The sequence below is a fragment of the Xiphophorus couchianus genome, chromosome 6 (assembly GCF_001444195.1).
Source record: "Xiphophorus couchianus chromosome 6, X_couchianus-1.0, whole genome shotgun sequence".
NCBI lineage: Eukaryota > Metazoa > Chordata > Actinopteri > Cyprinodontiformes > Poeciliidae > Xiphophorus > Xiphophorus couchianus.
The window spans coordinates 27,684,134-27,702,540 of NC_040233.1; the positions used below are offsets into that span (position 1 = coordinate 27,684,134).

Sequence of the window (18,407 nt, forward strand, 5' to 3'; positions counted from 1 at the left end):
AAATGTCAAATATATTGATAGGTGCTAAAGTTACTGCTAATCAAAAGCAGCTCTGACCAGGTGGGTTTTTAGCCTCGACTTAAAGGAACTCAGTGTTTCGGCTGTTTTGCAGTTTTCTTTAAGTTTTGATCCACCAGCAGCAGATCTTTAATCCGTTCAGTGATTCATAAACTACCAGCAGTAGTTTAAGGTCTATTCTGTCAGTGAAGAACTGGGTGATGTGCTGGTTTTAGTCAGAACGTCGGCAGCAGCGCTCTGGATTTTTTAGGCAGACCTGAACACGCTGTTGCAGTAATCAATGTGACAGAAGATAAAAACATGGATGAGTTTCTCTGATGCTGAGACATCAGGCCGACTTTGCAACTGTCTTTATGTGACAGTTTGATTAAGGTTCCAGTTAAACAATCCAGAGCGATTCTCAGCTTTTATGTATTTGTTTTTCTGAGTATCGGTGATTCAGTGGAAAAAGACCCGGATGACCCACCTGATCAGGACGCACTGGTTCTGCTGCCTCCTCCACAGCGAGCGGTAGCAGTCGTTGGCCACGGCGAAGATGTGTGGAGAGATTTCGCCGAGGTGGTGGCGGCTGTAGAGCTCGATGGTGGGCCGGTCGTACAGGCCGGGCAGCGGCTGGTACGGGTTCACCGCGGCCAGGATGGAGCCGATGTACGTCTGAGGAGCCGCAAGGAGAGAGGAACGGTGAAGACAGGCAACATGCAGCTGAGTAACGACTGGAAATCATGGTGTGAAAATGTTCAAGGGTTTAAAGTTACAAAAGTCTTAAAAAACGTTTATGTTACTGTGAAGATGGAGGAAGGATTGTCCCATTATTTCCCAGCATATGAAAACAGAAAGCTAGAAACTCTGAGGTTCTGCACAAAGCCTGAGTGACCAACATTCAGACGTTTGTGACCTTTAGCTTTTCTTTTTTTCCCAAACCTCTGCAGCAGCAGATTGCTCCAAACCAGCGTCACATTTCAGAGTTCAAAGAAAAACTAACCAAACTGCTGAAATAGAAGCTTGTGAAGCCAAAATATGTCTTGGCTGCAGCTTCGGTGCTGCGGTGGTGACTAAGAGGTATAAAAGAAAGCAAACATCTGCATGCATCTGGGAGAAAACGGCTGGATAATGCTCTGAAACGCTGCAGCAGCAGAACCAACCCAACCAGAAGCAGCTGTTCTGAGAAGACTTTGCTTATTTCTAGGAGGACATCAGAGGAAAACAGCAGCAGGAAGGACAAGCATGAGCTGTCCACTCCATAATCTGGTCTGAATGACAGAGTGCTAAGAATAGAAACGTCAGACATGTGGAAGACGCTGCTCAGGTCGGGTCAGACACCAAAAACAGAGGAAATCTGGCAGAAAACATGAGGGAGATGTTTCTGCAGTGGAAACCTGAGTCTGAAATTCATTTATTGCTTCTCTTCAGCAGGGAAAGAGAAGCTGGTAAAGTTGGATGACGGATGGAGTTAAACCCCGAAGGTGGAGGCTCACCTTCCAGGGACTCTAAACATTTTTTACATTAGCAGAATATCACAAATGTTTTGAACACATTTATAATAAAAACACAGATATAAACTGTTTAACTAGAATGAACCTGGTGAGTTTTCTCCAAGTAAACAGTGTTTTTATCCTGTTATTGTTAACATTTCACCAGGTTCTGTTCTGATCAGATCTAGGATGTTTTCTATGATGCAACCTGGACTGAAAGTGAAAATCTCATTACAGCAGTAAGTGCACACTGTTCCCATAACAACAGATTAAGGCGGGGAGAATCAATCAATGCCTCAAGGAGAAGAAGAAAAAGAAGAAACACATTATGTAGGAAGAGCAGGTGGGAGATTTTGATCTGGAGATCATCCAAGTTCTCTGAGGTCAAACAGTTTGACGTTCTGAGACCTGAAACCGTCTGAGACACAAAGAGACAAACAGATTCAGACAGACTGGCTGTTAGCTTCTTCACTCTGCAGCGTTGGCTTACACCCCCAGAGACGGAGGTTTTCTGCTCAGTATTAATATTTCATTCCTTTAAGGGAGTCAGACCTTCAGAGAGCATTCCTTCAGCTTCCTGAGTCCTCCTGTAAGATCAAACCGCTTTGTTCTGTTTTTTATGGCGCAAACTGTTCCAGGAAGAACCGACTGAAAACACTTCAAGGTTTCCTCAGGACAGAAGCAGCAGCTTCTTTCTGCCTGGTGCCTGTTTTACAGATACAGACTAAACTCTGCATGCATCCACCCACAGCGCCCACAGCTCCAACTGGTGAGGCACCAGCAGGAGCTGCAGAAAAACCCACCAGCAGACGCAGGATGAATGGATCTGCTGCTGCTGAGGCACGGTGGAGGAAACCTTCCAGAGCAACACAAGTAGGAAGGAGGAGGAGCTAAGAAAAAAGAAACTGCTGCAAACTCAACCTTCTTTCAAAAATAAAAATGAAGGTTCAGGTGAATGTTTCCACTGACTGTGGGTTTTTTAACTTCCTTAGGCTTGTGAATCTGATAAATTCCTATGGGAAATAAAAGAATCTCACCTGGTGGTCACAGTCTAGATCGTCTGGTTCTGTTGCTAATTGCAGCTGCTGGTTGCTAACTCCTAAAATTTGGTCCCTTAACTCAAAACATTTCTTAGCTATTAATCCCTGACTTCAGACATTGTGACCATATTTCATCCTGACAGATGACAACATGCTGAAACTCTGCCGGAGCAAATAGATCTCATCTACAAAGCAGATTCTATCTACGGATGTTCTACGTTTTTCTGCAGCTGCATCAGTTTTATTCTCCTTCTTGTTTGGTTTAATAAACTAATGTTTCTGTAGCAAGCCTGAGTTTTACCTGAATACAGTTTGTTTTTACCTTTTATCATAAAACAGCTTTGCCACTTAGACTGAGCGAACGTCACATCTTCAGTATTTAAATGTTAGTTGAACTTGTCACACAATTATGAACATTTTTTCTTTCTCTAAGGATTACTTAATTAAACTGTATGAGAAAATTGCAAGAAAATTTTTGATTTGATTGCAGAAGGAAAACAATGTTGCCATGAACTTTCAGACTATTATTTTGAGGCTGTCACCATCCTGGTCTGTTTTATAAAGAACATGAGAAACAAAGCAGTCTAAACTTCACCTGTGTTGCTCATTTATGTTGAGTTATATTTTTATATAAATGTATTTATCAGTCTACCATCTCACACTAACATTGCTGTAATAGTCTGAAATAGAGAAGCTGAACATAATAAAACATTTTTTGCTTCATTTCTTTCACAGCAAATCAAAAAAATCCATAAACACATAGTTTAATACATGGTGTGTAAAACAGCAGGTGAGTGTCATTTTTATGCCCTTTTATTTCCTGGTTTTGAAATGAAAACTATTTATGAGTGAACATGAAGCCAGAATTCGTCCGGCTCTGCTCTGAGGTGGAACGCCTCCATCGTGGCCGACTGACCTACATTCAGCCCAGATGCAAATGCACACTGGAAGGAACGTTGAGCTGACGTATTTACATGACAAACTCAGGGCCCGGACAGCGGGGGGAGGTTTAAACCGACGCATAATGGATCATAACTCAGGCAGAGCTGCATGCAAACACAGCGCGGCGTCTCAGGTGACAGAGTTAAAGGGACAAAGCCGAGACGCGTTTCCTCTGCAGGAAGTAGAAACAGGTGGCAGTTGGGCTCTGAGGGCGGAGTCTTTGAGCAAATATTTGAGCAAATGTTTTTCAGGATTTCAAATCCTTTTTTGGTAGTAATTAGCAAAAAACACACAAAGAAATATCTGGTAATTAGACGCCATCATGGTTGGTGTTTGTTTACATTCTGGATGCTTTCAGCCTGGATCCGATTCACAGTTTGACTGAAATGATAAAAGTTAAATGCAGGTTTAAAATCAAAGCTTGGTGTCCACAGGATTATATTCCATGATGAATAAATTATGCATTATTATCCACAGGCAGACAGAAAACTCAACTTTTGACAAGTTACCCAATCAAACAGTGATGCACGTTGATACCAGCAAACAGCAGCAGCTTTGCTGGTTTTTATGAATCAATCTCACTTCACACCTGCTCCCCGACTCGGATGTGAATACTTTCCTTAACAGCCTCAGAGAAATAAAACTGAAGTGACCAGAAGGAAAATCAGACCCTGAAAAAGGTTTCAATTTAGTTTTCTATTGTGTGATTTTGCTTTTTAAAGTATCCATGAAGTTTTTCCAAAAAGGGAGAAAAAAATCTGACAATATTTAGAAAAATACAAGCTGACTGATTCATTGTAGAAGTTACAACTGCAGGAAGGTTTGCTGAATAACAAACTGGCTGTTATTAGATCCTTAACTATAAACGTCAGTTAAAGGATTTTTACAAGCGGATCATTTTTTTCAGAGTGAATCTGAATCTGCTTTCCATGCAGTTACAACGTTCAGTCCTGACAGAGTGACATGTTTTTAAATGTTGCAGAAAAGTGTCAAACTTTTTCTGTTGCTTTAACTGTAACGATGATCCGAGTCGTTTTCAGGGAGAAACGGATCCAATGATCTGCTTCCCTGAACCTGAACCCACTGGGAAACATTTCAGGAAAGTCACATTTGGTTCAGCATGCAGCCATGAAGCCTCTGTGTTCACGCTGAGCGTTCGCCAGAGCAGAAAGCTTCGGTCTGACCTTAGCGTGATGAGTTACCGCCGGTTGGACCCTGATGTGGGTCCGACTTGGTACCGGTTCCTCTCAGAACCTCCAGGCTCATTAACTGCAACTTTAACTGGACCGAAACTTTTCCCCCTGACGGCTCCAAGACTCTCAGCCGAACATCAGATAAAACCAGGAACTTCAGATCCACTTGTTAAAGTTTGACGCGTTTCTGACAGTTGAGACGGTTTTAGTGGAACGGGCCACCGTCCCGCCTCCAGAAACATAAACACTGGGAATTTTTTGAAGTTCGTATTTTCAAGTCTGAACAACTTCATAAGTTTCATCCACAAGTTAATCTAAAGTTTAAAACTGAGCTGGTTTTAAAGGCTTGTTTGCAAACATGTCTTTCTTGTCACTTTTACAAACAATTTACTTGTAATATTTATCATCCCATTATGTTATGTTCTTTATTATCTGCATTTAAGTTGGTTATTCTAATAATGCATTTCATTTTTTGTTCTTGGAAGTCTAAATTTGATCATTTCCTAGTCAAAAAACAAAATTTGATCTGGACATTCCTTACGAACTCCAAACACTGGATCTAAAATGGCTGCCGAGTTAATTAAACCTGATGATGGCTGCAGTGAAACACTTCAGCTGCAGGTCTTATGGTTTGTTTCTGTGATGCTGATTAATGCTGATGGAGGCTGAATCTTAAATTTCTCCTCCCTTTCATCCAGCTTGTCAAACTCGGTTAAGTCTCTGGTATTTGAACAATGTTTTACTAAGAAAAATCTCAGTTTCGTGTTTTATGTTTAATCCAGCAGTGACACTGATAAATGGAGAGATGCGGTCAGGCGAAACACTGGCTGCCCTTTTCATAAGGGATCAGATTAATGGAGGTGACCGTAGAGCAGCTCTGTGTTTACAGAGAGGCGTCAGTCGCTGCTGATGGTGGCGGAGCTGCAGATTCATTAAACATCAGATCTGCCTGAGAGCCAGAGAGGGAAATGGAGACCAGATGGAGAAGGAAAACCCAACTGACAAAAAGACAAAACGGACGGGGGCTTCATGATGAACACGGTGAAGTTACCGCAGACATTCCTACAGTTGCTACATTTGAAGCGCTCTCGATGCGCCGCCTGGTTTCACTGTCGATGCTGACGGACGTGACAGGCCGGCTGCTCCGGGGGAATGAATGGATTTCTTCTGGTTTTCACAGGTTTCCTGACAACATGAACCTTTCAGCAGATCATAAAACACGTTTACTGAACGGCAACACATTCAAATTCTGTTTTTGTTTTCAAACTGGACCACAAAGTGACTTTACAAATGTGAAAACGAAGTTAAACTCATTTCACCACATGAGCTGCTGCACAGATGAAACTAAGTTCTGCAATGTAGAAACAGAACATGTAGAATGTAAAACATTAAAAAAGGCTGCAGCAGATTGGACTCACTGACAAAATGTTGTGTTTGTAAAATAATGAAATAAAATAAAAGATCAAAACTGGAATAAACAGGAACTGACAGTAAAAATTAGGAATAGTTACTGGGATTACATCCAAAATTAACTGCTGATAATAAAAGTAATAGATTACAAATAAATTAGGATTATAGTATGGATTAGGTTTGCCTGTCAGTGCATTTAACACGCACAATACGATGCAGCATGTCCAACACAGGTGAGTCACTGATATTTGCATAACGTACTCAAATATCACAACAACTAATTCAGATGCAACAGTCTGCAGACACTCTGTCTGCGCTCATGAAGATTAACACGCCTCTGTAAGCCGGATGCTTGAAACTGAAACTGACAGCTTGACCTACTTTATGGTCGGTAGATCCTTGAATGTGTGAAAAAAGAAAAGATAACGACGACACGGAAAAGTAAAGAATCCGGAAGCAGTTTAACATTTTACACCTTCGATCCCAGGATACATGAACTGTTCACAACAGATTCTTTATGACACACATGTCAAGATATGAAACAGTCTGACGGCAGTTTGAGAGCTTTTTTCTTTCTTGGACAAAAATGTTTTGGTTTTTCAGCATTTAGTAACTTTTTCCAACTCAGTTTGGAAATAAATCGGACATTACAAACTCCTGAAAACACATTGACGCCTGGTCACATAAAATAAGGTAAATACTTTTATGTTTCAAGTAAAAATAGTTACAAACTGTATAATAACCTACAAATAATGTAAAGTTTTTGTATTTTTAGCCAGGAAAAGAGCAGCTTGAGATGAGATTATTGTGTTCGGAAGCTCAAAACTGAAAACATGCCAACAGAGATCTGGTCAGTAAGTAAAGGAATGGGTCTGATTTGGTTCCAGAACCACCAGAACTGAACTGACAGATCAAATCAAACGAAGGAGTCTCGCTCCAGACAGAAAGACATTTTAAATCCCTTTCTTTAAGGGTTTATTTTAAGAAAACGCGTCTCCCAGGAGCTGGGTAAGCACTCCTCCAGATATTATGAAAGTCAGATTTGGATCCAACTAAAGCATGGACTGTGTCGGTCCCAGCGTCAGTCCAGTTTGGTTCTGTTTTGATAGCAGAACCTGTGAAAGCGGAGCAGCCGCTGCCTGCTGCCCGCTGCCTGCTGCAGTCCGTCTGTCAGCGGGCCGACAGCAGAGACTCGTGAAAAAAACCCAGTTACTCCGATCCACTGACAACGCCGACCTGGAAGAGCCTTCATCACCACCATCACACTGGGATGATGAAGAGGAGGAGGGGAGCCCAGTGGGTTTTCACGCTGGTGCTTCATGAAGGCAACCCGAGCGTTTCACTCTGACCTTCCATCGGGACGGTTTGAGTTCAGCTGAAAGCGCTTCCTGTTCGCTCTCTGTCCTCCGGCCTCCTGCAGAACAAACACTTTCTGTCCGACTCCACGTCTTCAGTCGTCTCACATTTCATACAACTAAAGCTCACAGGCATATTTTACATTTCCCAGATTCCTCCCTAATCAAGGACGTCTGTGGGAAATTTGTACAAGATGTTCTCTCACATGTTTCCAGGCAGAACAAAACATTTTAGGACTATTTTTAAAGCACCCCATAATTACTGACACCCTGAGAAACGACGTGTAAAAGACCTGAAGGGAGCTGCAGCTTTACTGCAGAACAAACATCTCACACTGGAAAAGTCAAGAGCTCAGACATGAAGGAATACTTTCCATCAAAATCACAAAACTGTTCACACCCCTGCTGTCAGACGTTAAACAGACACACAGCAGGGCTCAATACAACTATCAACATTTCTAACAGATTAAGCAATTAAAACATTTGACTCGATTAAATAAGTTGATAAAACATGAGCTAAAAACAAGAGTGAGCTTCATTAGAAGATTTCTCTTTTTGTCTTTAAATAAATCTAAATTGTTGGAAGAACTCAAAGTGGAAAGTTTCAGATCCTGCAGAGTTTTCCATGTTGATGGAGAGGAAGAAGAAAATACATTTTCCAGTTTCTGATCGCTTTAATTTGTTTGTGTTTGGATGTTAAACCAGGAGTGGAGCGTTTGGGATGCGATGCCTTCACTGACACAGGATTCCTTCATCAGTTCACAATTATAACTTTCATACAATATTTACATCCAGATTTACCGTCCGGCTTCGTCTGGTGCAGAATCATGATGCATGTGATGCAGCAGACGGATGAAAAGCGACATGAGCGTTCAGACTGCAGACCATTTGTGATTCTGCTCCACATCTGGAAGTGAATTAAATCTGATTTTTGGGGTGAAAATGTCTTTCCTCACTTTGATGAACGGAGGTGGAAACGTTTGTTTCTGTTTTCCACCTGCAGAATAATTTCACTGCATTGAGGAACAAACTGATGATGAAATCTTCAGTTGTCCTGAACCAGAACGTTGAAGACGGTCATGAATGAATCTTCCTGCATGAAAACACAATGAGGAGCTGAAGCCGGTTCCGACTGAGGCCACGGACCCGTCCGTCTCCAGACTCTGCTTCAGAGTGAAGGAGACGTTTTGCTGCGAACTTCTGGCCCTTTTTACTGAGGATGAAACACTTTCCACTCTGTGACGTTCAAATTAGATTTTCTGAATGGATCAAGTTGTAAAATGAAACTGGAACCAAAACAAGATAAACGATTGGTCATCTGAATGTTTAGACTGATTAGTTATCAGCCATATTAGAGCCTTATTTTGGTAGTTTTGAAAGAAGAATGATTTTAAATCAGTTTTTCTGTTTGTTTTTATTCTGGTGAGAAACGGAGCCAGAAGCTGCAGTTCCACTCACATCATCCACTGCTGGTTACCAGTGGGAGAACTGGGAGCAAAATCTAATTAAAGCACCAATCAGACAAAGAGGTCAATTAAAGACCTCTGTGTGAAAATCAACAGCCTGATGAGGAGAAAAGTCCATCGGAATCCGTTCCCATCATGCAAACAGGATCCCAAACCAGTTTATTAGGAATTCCTGGAGCTTCTGACTGGACTGACCCCCTGCAGGCGGCCGGGGGGTCCGGCCCTGAAACGGATCCAGAGGGCCGCATTCCTCAGCGTCTGTCTGCTCAGAGAAACGTGAAGCGAACGGAACCGACAGGCTGAAACAGAAACATGTGGGACGGAACAACCAGAGAACACGGCTGTCGGTGCGAGCAAGAGACGCACCATGTGGTACGGATCAGGTCCGAGAACCGAGCGAGGGGTCGGGGGGGGAACACGGAGCCTCGCTCTGCTGGAAATGTGTGTGTGTGTGTGTGTGTGTGTGTGTGTGTGTGTGTGTGTGAATGCTTGCACTAGAATCTGCAGAGGAGACGAGGGAGGCCACCGGTCGACAGCACAGCTGGTTGCAATCACAGTGGCTAAAGATGTTACACACACACACACACACACACACACACACACACAAAGGTCTCGCAGTGTGCAGGCTTGTTTCGCTACACTGAAGATTTTTAAATTTATCCAGAAACGAAACTTTGAGACGTTTTTCAAACTCTCTCAAAGTTAAACTTCACTGTAAAACATTTGAGCCACATTTAGTTGTGTCTACTATCTTTAAGTCAAATAAATTTAACAAGTTTTAGATTTTGAACTTAAATGTGAGTTTGTGAAAGATAAACTTATAGTAAGTTGTGTTAACTTTTCATAAATTGTGTCAAACCTCCAAGAGTTTTTTAGGTTAGCACTTTAAAGAAATGAAAGAATAAAAGGACAGGAGTGGGAACTATTTCCCAGAATGCTTAGCGGCGTGTTGTTGTACCCTGAGATGGGAGTGTGTTACATTGATCTGACTCTTGTGTGTGTTATAATGTTTATTTTACATTTGCAAAGTGTGAGGATAATTCTCTGTTCACATCAAATGTTTTAAAGCAGAATTCGTTGAGATGTTTAATGAAACTCATTACTAGATCAGAAATTTTGTTCATGCAATTTGAAACAAGAATTTAAATTATTCTGAAGTTAAATAAATAGTTATTTTGACTTTTCCATAATCAAATTTCTAGATTTTTCTGGGAGTTTTTCTAACATTCTGGGCTTCTTAATACAAAAAATATGGGGAGTTTTTTTTTTGCATGTCCCCAAAATGAGGTTTGATTCTGCTTGTAGAAGTTTAAATTACTGGAAATCATAATGCTTTGTTTCACATGTAAACAAGTCGAGGTGAAAATCTTAAACTTGGAGCATCTGGAGGCCAAAAGACATCAAAATATGGTTTTAATGTTTTTAAACTCTGGATTTTTCTCTGTCACTGGTGGGATGAATAAATTAGCCAAAAACTCAAGCTGTGATGCAGCAAATTAAAAAATTAAGGACTTCTCGGGAAGTTATTCAGAGAGAAAACATTTCTGTTTCCAGGCTGGAAAGATTCAAACATCTGGTTCTTTTACAGGCTAGTCCTCTTTGTTCAACTTTACTAGGTACTGGTTAAAAATATTTTAGAACTAATCCTGAAATTCTAAAGTTCTGACTCACGCTCATTTCCACCAGACACACAACGTGTGTGTGTGTGAGGGTGTGTGGGTGTGTACGTTAGGGGTGTGTGTGTGTAGCCACTCTCTTTGGTTCACCACAATCCACTTCACCAAATCTTCCTGTCCAATTTTCCCTTTTCTCAGCTACCTCTTTCCAAAAAGAGAAGAAACGAGTCGGGCTGCAGATCGGCCGGCTGTGATGAATTGATTGGATAATTTCAACCATACGGGAACATTCAAACGTCATTAAAGCAACAACATGGCATTTGTCAAAGGTTACTTCGCCTGATGCGTGCCAACTGCAGAGAACAAGGCCGGCTTTGTGTTTGTTTTGCTGCGTTAAGTGTCGGGTCGGGATTGTTCATTAATCCAGGAATTCAGGAACAGGACAGTAACGAGCCGTTTGTCCCGCATGACTTTTGTTTTTCTAAACCAAATACTGGAATTTGTTTTCAGAAAAACCAAAAAACAGGAAAATATTGTAATAATCAGCCACATTGTTGATAAAAAAGAAGGCAATTTAGTGGCACCTACAGGCAACAATCCAGATTGCAATAAAAATAGCTTCTACTTTCTTGCACAAACTGCTGGATACATAAATTTTGAAGGTTGATCTTTTCTTCCCAGTTAAATATTGCAACATTACGAACAGTCAGGGCCCCTGTGATTATTCCTGCTGTGTCTGAACATGTTTTCCTGGATGTCACGGCCTAAACTCAGCAAATTCAAACATTTCCTCCAGGGATTTTACGAAACATTCCCAGGAACAGAACAAAGTGCCCAGTCAGGATGCATCATCAGAGACAGGAAGCTGGACGTTTTTTGACACATCGGTACCAAACCCTGCATGACACACGTTTCCCGTCACTTTAAAAGCCGCGCTGCTTTCACTTTCTCTGCCAACATCCAGCCGGTTATCAGCGCCGTTACGCAACAGAGCTGAGCCGTTTCAGGCTGTCAGGGTGATTCCAGCAGAGAGCAGGTCAGAGAGGGCACTGTTCCCGGGCAGCTGAATCACTGATGGCCATGATTGGACTCTTCTTCATGTCAGGTGGAATGATTTCCTTCATGTGTGAACCTTTAATTTATCAGGTTTTACATTTTAGAAACTGGAAATACGACTTCTTTCGATCCAGATCCATTTAAATCACATTTTTAAAGGAAATTTATGTTTGTTACCATCCAGAGGCGGCAGAGAACCCAAAGACCAATGAAGTAAGAGGAGAAATATTCCAACATGTTTTAACTCAAGGAAGTAAAGTAAAAAATATACATCCAAGAAATTACTCAGTAAGACTAAAAACATTTTTGGTAAAGTCTACTCAAGTCCCAAGTAACTGATCAAATTATCAATCAATTAATTAGATGGACCAAAACATAAAGTTGAGTGGAAACTTTGGTGTTTTAAGGACGAAAATAACAATAATTCATATAAGCAGCGACGGCTGGTATAAGTGGGGCTAAGCCCTCCCTGACAATTACAATAAAGTTGTTAAAATAAACAACTTAAAAATATCTACCTAAAAATAAAAAAATGTTATAAATAATGTGTCAAATTTTGTTACATTTTCAACAAACCTGGTGTCAAACCACCTGGGGAAAATCCTGGGGTCTTTCCGAAGGGCTAACTTCTGACAGCCCCATTCAGCGTCACTGTCTGTCAGACTGACTGACGGGTTCAGAATGACTGACGGGCTCAGAATGACTGACGGGTTCAGACTGACTGACGGGCTCAGAATGACTGACGGGCTCAGAATGACTGACGGGCTCAGACTGACTGACGGGTTCAGACTGACTGACGGGTTCAGACTGACTGACGGGCTCAGAATGACTGACGGGCTCAGACTGACTGACGGGCTCAGACTGACTGACGGGCTCAGACTGACTGACGGGTTCAGACTGACTGACGGGTTCAGAATGACTGACGGGTTCAGACTGACTGACGGGCTCAGACTGACTGACGGGTTCAGACTGACTGACTGACGGGCTCAGACTGACTGACGGTTCAGACTGACTGACGGGCTCAGACTGACTGACGGGCTCAGAATGACTGACGGGTTCAGAATGACTGACGGGCTCAGACTGACTGACGGGCTCAGACTGACTGACGGGCTCAGACTGACTGACGGGTTCAGAATGACTGACGGGCTCAGAATGACTGACGGGCTCAGACTGACTGACGGTTCAGACTGACTGACGGCTCAGACTGACTGACGGGTTCAGACTGACTGACGGGTTCAGACTGACTGACGGTTCAGACTGACTGACGGGCTCAGACTGACTGACGGTTCAGACTGACTGACGGGCTCAGACTGACTGACGGTTCAGACTGACTGACGGTTCAGACTGACTGACGGGTTCAGACTGACTGACGGGTTCAGACTGACTGACGGTTCAGACTGACTGACGGTTCAGACTGACTGACGGGCTCAGACTGACTGACGGGCTCAGACTGACTGACAGGTTCAGACTGACTGACGGTTCAGACTGACTGACAGGTTCAGAATGACTGACGGCTCAGACTGACTGACGGGTTCAGAATGACTGACGGCTCAGACTGACTGACGGTTCAGAATGACTGACAGGCGTCTAGCCACGCCCCCTCTGTTTGCGGCTCATTGGGGCTAATTTTGGTCAACCCAGGGATTCAACCAATCAGGATGGACTTTCCTTGAGCTCGAGTGTGTGTGGGCGTGGTTTGGAGTAGACTGAGAAGGAGCGATGGCGAGCCATATTAGCATAAACATTACGATCGCTATACGCGGTTCTGAACTGATTTGAATTTGTGTTGTTTCATCATTAGTGACCAGAAGCCTGATGCTTCTGTTGTTCTCTTGGTTTGTTGTACTTCATTTCAGATGGATTTCAGAATGACAGTCACTCTGACTTGTTTAGCTAGTGTCTGTGTCTGGTGGGTTTTGGTTAAAACATGTTTGTTTTCATTCAGTTACTCCAGTAAGAGTAAAAATACTTCATTACTTAGGTAAAAGTAAAAAGTACAATGTAGTAGAAATACTTTTTTCCAAAAAGTTACTGAAGCAAATGTAATTTAGTAAATGTAACTGGTTACTACCGAACTCTGGATCCAACATGAACACAAGGAAAAGAGGATATAATTGGTGATCTGGTAAAAGCAGGCAAATCTACAGAGGAATTTATCATTATTGATAGTGATTAGTGAGATCTCTGGGTCTGGTTCTGTCTGAAGTGAACTCACATAGATCTGCCTCTGATGGTATCGCTGGTAGAGGTTGTGCATGATGGCGCCGTCGTGAAGGTCCTCCAGCGTGGCCATGTCCTCCACGCCTCTGACGCTGCTGTGGTGCATGGGCTGCACCTTCTGCCTGGTGAGGGCGTTCTGCTTGTAGGTGTAGACCTGGACCAGAGCACAGAAAACACTGGGATCAGACCCAGACAATGACAGGAACCCTGGACCTCATTCAAACCTTCAACGGTTCGCACCAACCAACTGCAGCTCCTGAAAACGTTCATCTTCTGTGTCAGAAGAGTTAAAGTGTGATGTCGAATTCAGAAGATTCACTGTGATGCTAAATTTATTTTTGAAAGGAACATTTGAGTTTCTTAAGGTCTGGAGTTCATTTTGGAAACTGCCACACCTGGCAGTCCAGTAGACTCAGTTACACTGGAGACCAAAATTGTAACGTTTGGTTATTTTTTTTAAAAAAAGCTTAAACTGACAGGCGCCATGATGGACGTCTGAGTGAGAGACGGGACCACTGGACAGAGCAACTGAAACTGTTTTCCAGAGTTATTTTTGTCATTTTATTCATGGTTGTTGTTTGTTCCAGTCGAGCTCATCTGTCTGTGAACGTAACTCGCCTGGTTTGGCACCTATGCGGCGGGATTTACAACAGTTGGAAACAGCTAGCTTAGAAACCGACCCGAACCTCCTCCCTCCGGCCGTGATGATCAAATTACCGACTTTGCCTGAATTCACACCACATGGTTTATATCGCTGCCATAAACTTCCTTTTACACCGGAGCAGGATTAAACACGTACAAAGAGGAGATGCTAACCAGTTCTTTCCGTACATGCTAGGCTACATGACGGTGCGGCTCTGTCTCCATGGTTACTAATAGTTACCATACCTTCTCCATAATGCGATATTTGATATTTTTGTTATCATACTTACTTATGAAGTACATTAATGTTAGATTTCTTGCCTTGTAAAAAGAGTTCGCCACCAATCAGTCATTATTACTGACATCCATCCATCGCCTCCATCTTTCCTCATTAAGTTAAACAATAAAATGACAAGTTTGGTTTGCATCCTCCTCTGTTTCTGCAGCTGAAATTATGATGTTTCACTTTAAAAAGATCTTTAAAATTATATTAGGTTACAGGTGTCTGTTTTCAGACTAGCTTTAAAGGAGCGTTTTGGTCCGTCATGGCGGAGTGGGCGGGGCTCCGGAGAGCGTGACGTCACGTGAAAAGAGTCAATATCAGAATTCTTCTTCTTCTTTTCTTTTTTTGTATCGGTTGGCAAACAACCGCATTACCGCCATCAGCTGGAATGGAGTGTGGATCGGGAAGCTACTTATATATTCTCCCCTCCTAAAAAATACAAATAAAATAAAAATAAATAAATAAAACTTATATCCTTTCTATCAGTTTAATTTTCTTAAGGTAATTTATTAAATAACAAAAATATTAATAACAGACATCTTCTCTGAGTTCAAGCTTTGACAGCAGCCAGGACCAGGACTTACTTTTACTTGAATATCACTTTATCTCATCATACATCAGGAAACCGGATCGTCCCTGGATCGGTACCGAATCTGATCTTCTGCTGTCTTTGCTTTTTGTTAAATGTTGGGAGCCAAATATACTAAACAGTTTATGAAATGTGTTTGACTAACAGTCAGAAGTCAAAACATTTGTCTACTTCTGTTCACCTGTGAAGTAAAGACCCGGGATGCAGAGAACCTCCTCATTAGCAAACGTTTTGCTGCTCATCCCGGTGAACCTGCTCACATCTCCTGTTACGTTTCTGCTTCCACAGCGGTGACATCTGGCAGGCAGCGAGGATACATTTGATCCTGAGCTGCAGAAAACGACTCTGAAGCTAAACGCTGCCAGAAAAAGGCTGATTCTTGTTCAGGTTTAGGAGAAAGTCTGAGTCTTTTCTAAACGTTTACAGGAAGCAGGAGAAACTATTCACTCACAGATCAGTTATTTTATTATGACTGGACACTGATGTACCTTTTTCAGATCCTGATAAAACTCACTTTTATAGCATATGTACAAATTAAGTAATTAAAATGTAAAAAATAAATATATTGAATGCAGTTATTTATTGTTCTGAGGAGAAACTGAATTATTGAGTATTTGCAGGGTAAAGTTTTTATGAAAAACAAAATTGATCTCATTGATCCGAACTGACCAGAACAGTTTTCATGTTTTAGACACACTGAAGGAACGATCCGATTTATTTTGAAAGGATCTGGCATGTTGAGAATGTCTGATGATTCAAATATGATGCAGATTTTCTGTAATAAAATAATAAAGTGGAGCTAACACTGTGAAGCGGGGGACGGCTGTGGCCCCTCTGAGACCAGCTGCGGTCCACCAGTTCAGAGCAGCGACTCCTGAAACAAGCCGGTCTCTGTCTGAGGAGTCAGTCACCTCTGACCCCCGACCCCCCCACGCACACTCACACATTAACAGCAGAGAAGCCCCCCAGCATCCTGTCAGCCTTCGTTTCTCACATTCCTCCCGCTGTGACGCGTCAGCGACAAACGGGTCATCACTGAAGCTCTTCCAGAAGAAAGCGCTGCGTTCTGCGGCCGGCGCCCAGAGCTGACTGATCAGGAGATGATGGCAGCAGAAACCCAACAGAAAGCCTCACTGGTCCTGGTTTTCATCAGGTTCATTCACACCAGGGAGAGGCTCTTACAGCAATATTACTGACTTGTTCATGACCTTTAGTTGGTTTACTCAACCAACTAAAGGTCATGAAGTTCAAGGATGTAAGAAAAGTTCAAACGCAGAAATCCCTTCAAACATTCCCAATCCGGAGACATCCCAGAATTAGAGCTCCGTCAGCAGGACCCCAGATTTTCACTTAATTACGTTTCTATATTTAGCTCATTTATCTCTCTGGAGAGTCAACAGAGATCTGCATCTCGACAGAAAACCTGGGGGCCGGGCGCTAAGCCCAGCAGCAGATGCCATAAAGGGTAAATCTCTGGGCCACAAAGTCAGCAGGCAGGAGAGAGCTAACTGCCACCGGTTAGCATCCTAGTGATGCTAACCACCACCAGTTAGCATCCTAGTGATGCTAACCGCCACCGGTTAGCATCCTAATGATGTTAACCGCCACCGGTTAGCATCCTAGTGATGCTAACCACCATCAGTTAGCATCCTAGTGATGCTAACTGTCACCAGTTAGCATCCTAGTGATGTTAACCGCCACCAGTTAGCATCCTAGTGATGCTAACCGCCACCAGTTAGCATCCTAGTGATGTTAACCACCACCAGTTAGCATCCTAGTGATGCTAACCGCTACCAGTTAGCATCCTAGTGATGTTAACCACCACCAGTTAACATCCTGATCATGCTAACTGCTAACGTCATTAGGATTCTCTTTTGGATCCGTCAGGATCAACTGTGTTTTAGATGAGTCCAGGAAAGAATTTACACTTACAGGAAAAACTAAAGAAAATACTTGAAAATGAGCAAAACAGACAATCTGAGTTTCTACACTTCTAGTTTAAAAACGCTGAATATTTTTAGCTCAAAACATTTAAACATCTAAAAGACATGAAACAATGAATGGATTGAAAATACATCAATTAACTACGACTGAAACAATTAATTGGGTTACTCGTGATTAACCGATTACTGAAAAAAATCAATTCAGTAACGAGTTAATTGTTAACTGGCTTATAAAGACTTAAAAAAGGAATTGAATCATTTGTTTATTTTTTGTGCATTTCCAATCTTTCAAAAAATAAACTGAATTGGTTAAATGAAAAATTTGCAGAATGTTCCAGTTTTTCTCGATGAATTGATTACGCGTCAGAATCTATAATCGATTATTTGCAGCTCTGTTCTCCAGCCTCTCAGACTTCGTATCTATCGATCCTCTGAGGAGACAGTCATGATAGCGGCTGTCTGAATACTCTAGATGCTTTCTTTATCTCCTTAAATGTTGCAGCAGCTTTACTTTTAATTAAATCTTACAGTAAAATATTCTCATTTTTAGTATTTCTTATTTTCCTCAGATTATTTTTTAATAAATGTATTGAAACTGATAAGATATGATTGACATTCACTGATATCAGAGGAAGTGGTGTTCTCAGTTTTTATTTTGCTTTTTGAACAAACTTTCATCTCCTGCCTTAAACTCCTTCAGGTGTTTTATCCCGACAGAACCTGGAGCGGCCGATCGGTCCAGTAACGTTTAACCATCAGCTCATATTTCACGCTAATAATCATCGTGTCAGACGGGCAGAATGACGGGGAAACCGAGCCGTGTCTGTGTGTCAGCGAGGTCGGCAGGTAAGCCTCCAGCTTCTCCTTTCTGTCAGCATCAAAAGCAGCAGCTGCTGTTCGAATCACCATTCATCTGCTGCTGCTTTGTCCTGCAGCAGCCAGAGGAGGAGCCTGTCTGCACAAACCCTGAAACCCGAGGAAGACGAGCTGCGACTCCAACGCCTCTGAAAAAAACTGCAGGACAAACGTCACTTATTCTCTGCTAATATCCGAGTTTAGATGCACAGACAGAGCGACCAGCTGTGCTGGTTACATCTGAAAAACACCAGAGTCGCTGTTTACTCTGTTTAAATCTGCCTCTGGAAAGACAACAAGTTATTTT

The 18,407-nt window shown here is 42.2% G+C and overlaps 1 protein-coding gene across 1 annotated transcript in view; it reads right to left on the bottom strand.

Annotated features, from left to right (window-relative positions):
* myo10 (myosin X) overlaps positions 1-18,407 on the bottom strand; it is a 102,691-nt gene that overhangs the window by 54,030 nt on the left and 30,254 nt on the right. The window contains exons 3-4 of the mRNA XM_028020150.1: positions 13,784-13,942; positions 485-672 (exon numbers count right to left, since the gene is read on the bottom strand). Of these exons, the coding sequence (XP_027875951.1) occupies positions 485-672; positions 13,784-13,942 (347 nt within the window). The remainder of the gene's footprint in view (positions 1-484; positions 673-13,783; positions 13,943-18,407) is intronic.